Source organism: Ailuropoda melanoleuca, chromosome 3, assembly GCF_002007445.2.
Source record: "Ailuropoda melanoleuca isolate Jingjing chromosome 3, ASM200744v2, whole genome shotgun sequence".
Classification (NCBI taxonomy): domain Eukaryota; kingdom Metazoa; phylum Chordata; class Mammalia; order Carnivora; family Ursidae; genus Ailuropoda; species Ailuropoda melanoleuca.
In genome coordinates, this window is record NC_048220.1 from 54,866,742 (window position 1) to 54,872,218 (window position 5,477).

Below are 5,477 nucleotides of genomic sequence, written 5' to 3' on the forward strand. Positions count from 1 at the left end.
ACAAATGAGCCACCCACGCCCCAAACCATATTCCCTTTAAACCATCTTTAAATGTTAATAATTATTTTCCATTTCTACTCCCTTCAAGAATTCAAGTGGAGAACTTAACATAACTAATGACAATCTTATTCAAATATCAATTAACAAATATGTGTTAAACTTCTACTTAGTTGTGTCAAATAGCAGTATGTGATGTGAGTCACTTCTCCCACTTCTTAGGAACACAAGGAGCAGGAGCAGGATGGGTATATCCACACCCAGAATGAAATGTGGATGTTGAGATTGATGACTGCCACACATGCAGCAAAAGGGTTTGAAAAAGTATATTACCTACATAATGTGGCTTTCTGGCAAGAGTAGGATAGGCTCCCAAGCTGGTGTGAAGATGGCTTGAGAGAGCAGGGAAAGGAGATGGCTTGGGGGATTTCATGGTGGTTGGGGGTGGGGCTGGGGTGAGGATTCCTGAGCATGGTCTAGGGCTTGCAAGGTTCCTCCAGCACCAAAGGAAGGAGCACCCAGGCTTTCTTATCAGCTTGCTCAAATGTGGGGCCAATGGGAAGGAGAATGGTAGAGCTTGAGAGCTGTAAGCAAACATAAAAAAATGGAGTTATACTCTGCATAAAATAGCATACACGGAAGGACACCTGGTCTATCAGTTACCTATTGCTACAATAATATTACATAACAATCCTAAAATCTTAATGACATACAAAATAAACTCTTATTGTTCGCATGTCTGGAATCGGCTAGACAGCTCCGCTGATCTTGCCTGAATTCATTCACCTGCCTGAAACAGCTGTCAGCTGATCTTAGGGGGCCTTGCCCAAGATGACTGGGATGATTGCAGTGACACAGCTCGGCCCCATGTCTCTCACCCTCCAGCAAGCTAGCACAGCCATGCTGTCAGGCAAAGGCAGAAGTGAAAGAGTAAGCAAGCCCAACCACACAAATACCTTTTTTTTAAAGATTTTATTTATTTATTTGACAGAGAGAGACAGCCAGCGAGAGAGGGAACACAAGCAGGGGGAGTGGGAGAGGGAGAAGCAGGCTCCCAGCGGAGGAGCCTGATGTGGGGCTCGATCCCAGAGCACCGGGATCACGCCCTGAGCCAAAGGCAGATGCTTAACAACTGAGCCACCCAGGCGCCCGCACACAAATACTTTTTAAGCTTCTGAATGTGGCATTGTTTCTAAAATCTATTAGCCAAGGAAATTACATGGCCAAGCCTAGAAGCATAGTGGGAAAGCAAAAGATGTGTAGATGGAGAGCAAAGAATTGAGACAACTTTTGCAACCTACTGCACAAATGGGTTACTAACATTTCACCATCTCTTAGCCTACTTGACAGTGCTAGAGAAGGAAAGTCAATTCAATGAGCTACTCGCTAGTAGGTGCTAGGCACTAGGAATTGCAGCTACAAAAATAAAAGAGGTAGTGCTAAGGAGGTCACAGTCTGATATTGGGGAAAAATTAAATAATACATTATTAAAATACATTAAAATCCAGTGTAATAAGTGCTACAACAGCTATTTTAATAAGGTGGTACAGAAAAGACACTGATTAACCCTTTCATCTCCTTTATCATAGATTTCATAGCCAATTTAATGGATTGGATTGTAATCACTGTCATCAAATTTCCTCTTGGTTTTGAAGACATAAAGAAAAAGCTGACTGAGATTCTCTAGTGAATGGCTTCATAAAAATTCAGGCTCTTTAAAAGCAAAATTAGATTATAAGTGTGCTAGGCTAGCAGAAAGTCCCTGGGTTCTCTTGTTGATCCATTACACTTAGAAGTCATTCAGTTTCCACCAAAACTTATTGTGTGCATCCCTGGGCAAGCTATTTTGCTGGGAATTTTCTAAGAATTGGGGTTACCTAGCAAAGATGACTAAAAAATAAGATCTTCCTCCAGATAACTTACAGTTTAGTCTCGCTGACTCTGAAGTTCTGCTTCAACCAGAAGTTGGGAGCCTGCAGCTCCCTCTAACTCAGGCCATTGTTGGGGACACAGTTTGAAGATTTGCAGATCCTTCAGTCGTCTCATTAGTTTACAGTCACACTGCCAGAAACACATACACTGTCTCTACCGTGCACTCTCCTACATAAACGGTGACCCATTCCACAGAGCAGTGTTAGTGTAATGGGACATTATATGATGCCTAGAACTAAGGCAGACCTCCAATAGAAGGGATATCTTAAGATAGCTCCCGAATCTCCAGGTCACTAACTGTGACCCGCATCATGACTGGTGAGCAGTTATTCTAGCACAGCCTGAAAACAAGATGATGAGTTAATCTTCCAGCTTGTGGCAGATTAAACTTCAAAGTGAAATTCTTTGAGACATGAAGATGGGGATAGAAATGCTTTGCTGGATCTTCTCCAATACTAAACGTTTTTCAGCAGGGAAACGTTTTGCCATTTTTCTGAAATATTTTTTCTTCTAGTTAATCCCCATTATTTCTAGGGGGCTTCCCCTAGGAGAAAGACTAATTCCTTATGTTTCTTCCCTCTCTTTCCTTGTGTTCCCTACTCCCATACCTTTAAACTGTCACATGGAATCTTTGGGGAAGACGGAACAGAAGTGGGCAGAGTGTTTGGAAACTAGACTGAAAATAAATTCTCCATAAAGCACCACCGTCCTATCTGGATCGATTCCTTGGGATGTGTTTTATTTCCATTAGAAACTCAAAACTTTCAAACGTTCACTGTTCATGTCTGAAAACTTGATGGGAAAAAATATCCAACATTTGAGGACTCAGGAAAAGCTTGAAGAAATAAATCAATTGCTCTCTGGACCACTTTAGGAAGCAGGCGTTCCTGGAGAGCCTTCAGAGTTCCCTCGCAGGGGAACCTACGACGGGTGTTAAAAAGCCTCTCCAAACGCTGTTCTTTGTAGAAAACAAAAGGAATACAGGAGGTGGGGGGGTGCTGATGGTGCCTAACGCTAGCGGGACAGTGTCCCTTTCCTCCTCCTTTCGCTCCCTTGGATTCCTCCTTCTCTTCCCCGTCCTGTGTGCCCATCGCAGCCCCGGCCTCCCGACCCTCCCAAAGCCGGTCCTCGCCCAGCGCAGGTCCCGCTCGGCCGGGTCGGCTTCCCCACCCCGCGCTCAGGCCTTCCCCTCCGCTGCCCACGCTCTCCGCTCCGGCCGCCCCCTCTCTTCCCGGCGAACGGCCTTCCCCGCCAAGGGGCCGCCCCGGCCTGGGCCCACCCCCGGCCCCGGCCGGCCAGACCATAAAGAGGCGGGCGGCGACCGCAGAAGCAGCGCTAGCGCACCCGGCTCTGCGCGGCGCCTGGACGCCAACACCGCCCCCGACGGCAGCCCCGGACGCCGCGCCCGCACACGCCTTGTGCTCCCTTCACCTGCGCCGCCCGCGGGGCCCGACGGACGCACGGCGAGCCGCTGGGGATACCGAGGCACGGCCAAGCTGCCGTCGCTCGCGAGCGCCCGTGGCTGCAAGAAGAGCCAACATGCTGGCCCCGCGCGGAGCCGTCTTCCTCCTGCTGCACCTGGCCCTGCAGCCGTGGCCGGGGGCCGGAGCCCAAGCCACCCCCCAGGGTAAGTGGGCTCGCGCCGGGGCGGGGGGCGACGGTCCCCGGGTCCCTCCTTCGCGCTCCGCCTGAACGACAGACAGGAGGAACCAACTCCGTACGCGCTGCTCGGCCCCTGGCACTTCTCTGTTCCTCTGGGGCCCGAGGCACAGCATTTTGTAATTGGAAGCGGTGAGGAGAGTATAGCGTTTTCTGAGTCCATTATCCGGCGATGAGACCAATTCCCTAAACAACAGCTTAGGGGATGCGAAACTTTTCAGTCTGTGCGAAGAAGTGGGGTTCATTTCCGAGCTTACCACGTGGCTCTAGACCTCTAACAGGTCCTGTCTGGAGTGGGGTGAAATCCAGGTTCTGTCCCCTGCGGCTCTCTGTGTGGGGCCACCCCCTCACCCTTGGTCCCGTAAGTTCTCCGACGCAGCGGGAGTGATGTTCCCCGGAAAGTCTGAGACCGACATCCCCCAGAAGGGCACAGCATTACTCTATTTGACCCACCACTGTTTTCTGCTCTTTGTTTGGACCCCAAAGCCTCCTGTGGGAGTTGGCGTTATCTCTTGGTTCGTGATACAAATAGAGCAGGAAGGACTGAGAAGTCGGTGCTTCTCTTACAGAGGTAAAAAAATCGGTAAATACTTTAAAAAGACATTTGAGCAATCTTCAGACCCCTGAGATAGGGTGAAAATAAACGTTGGGCAGAACGCACTTAAGCTTAAACTGATTTTTTTTCTTTTTGTAAAGGCCAAAAGGAAGAAATTATTAAAGCGAGAAAAGATCTTAGCGCTCTAACGAGCCATCCAGTGATGACCTTCACCTGTTGATGTATTAGTGACTAATGAAATAAAGCTGGAAGAGTCACACAGGCTGGAGTAAAAGTTGTTACTCCTCACAAAGCCAGAGTGAAGAATGCCTGTGAGGGAATTCTCAAATTCCTTCGCCTCCCATTGCAATAATCGCACATTTAAACTTTGCATTTCACCAAATAACTCCTTTTGGTTTTAGACCAGGCAACCAAAATAGTGGTTCCGGGGGTAATGTTCTACATTTAGTTTACCTAGAACTATTTGAACTGCCGTAATCTATATTCATTGTGACCGCTCTTCTAGGAAGGTGAACAACATGATTCCGTAATTGTATACATTGTGAAATGATTACCACATAAGTCTAGTTAACAGCTGTCCCCATACAGCATTACAAAAAATTATTTTCTTATAATGAGAAATTTGAGCTCTTCTCTCTTAGCAGCTTCAAAATATACAGTACCATATTATTAAGTACAGTCAGTATGCTGTACTTTAAATCCCCACAGCTTATGTATTTTATAACTGGAAGTTTGTACCTTTTGACACCTTTCACCCATTCCCCCTCCATCTGTTCTCTATCTATGAGCTTGGGTTGTTGTTGAAGAGTCCACATAGAAAGTGAGATCAGGGGCGCCTGGGTGGCACAGCGGTTGGGCGTCTGCCTTCGACTCAGGGCGTGATCCCGGCGTTGTGGGTTCGAGCCCCACGTCAGGCTCCTCTGCTGGGAGCCTGCTTCTTCCTCTCCCACTCCCCCTGGTTGTGTTCCCTCTCTCGCTGGCTGTCTCTGTCTCTGTCAAATAAATACATTAAAAAAAAAAAAAAGTGAGATCATGCAGTGTTTGTCTGTGTCTCACTTATTTCACTTAGCATAATGCCCTCAAGGTCCATCCATGATGTCACAAATGGTGAGATTTCATTCCTTTTTATGGCTAAATAATATTCCATTATATACATATACCATATCTTCTTTATCCATTATTAATGGGCACTTGGGTTGTTTCCATCTCTTGGCAGTTGTAAATAATGCAGTGGACAGGAACCTGTATTTATCTTTTTGAATTAGTGTTTTTGGGGTTTTGGTTTTGTGTGTGTGTGTGTGTATATATATATATATATATATACACATATATT

The 5,477-nt window shown here is 46.9% G+C and overlaps 1 protein-coding gene across 1 annotated transcript in view; it reads left to right on the forward strand.

Annotated features, from left to right (window-relative positions):
- Nucleotides 1-3,243: 3,243 nt before the first annotated feature.
- Nucleotides 3,244-5,477, forward strand: part of THBS4 (thrombospondin 4) — a 42,596-nt gene continuing 40,362 nt past the window's right edge. The window contains exon 1 of the mRNA XM_002916215.4: nucleotides 3,244-3,556. Coding sequence (XP_002916261.1) covers nucleotides 3,469-3,556 — 88 coding nt within the window. The 5' untranslated portion in view covers nucleotides 3,244-3,468. The remainder of the gene's footprint in view (nucleotides 3,557-5,477) is intronic.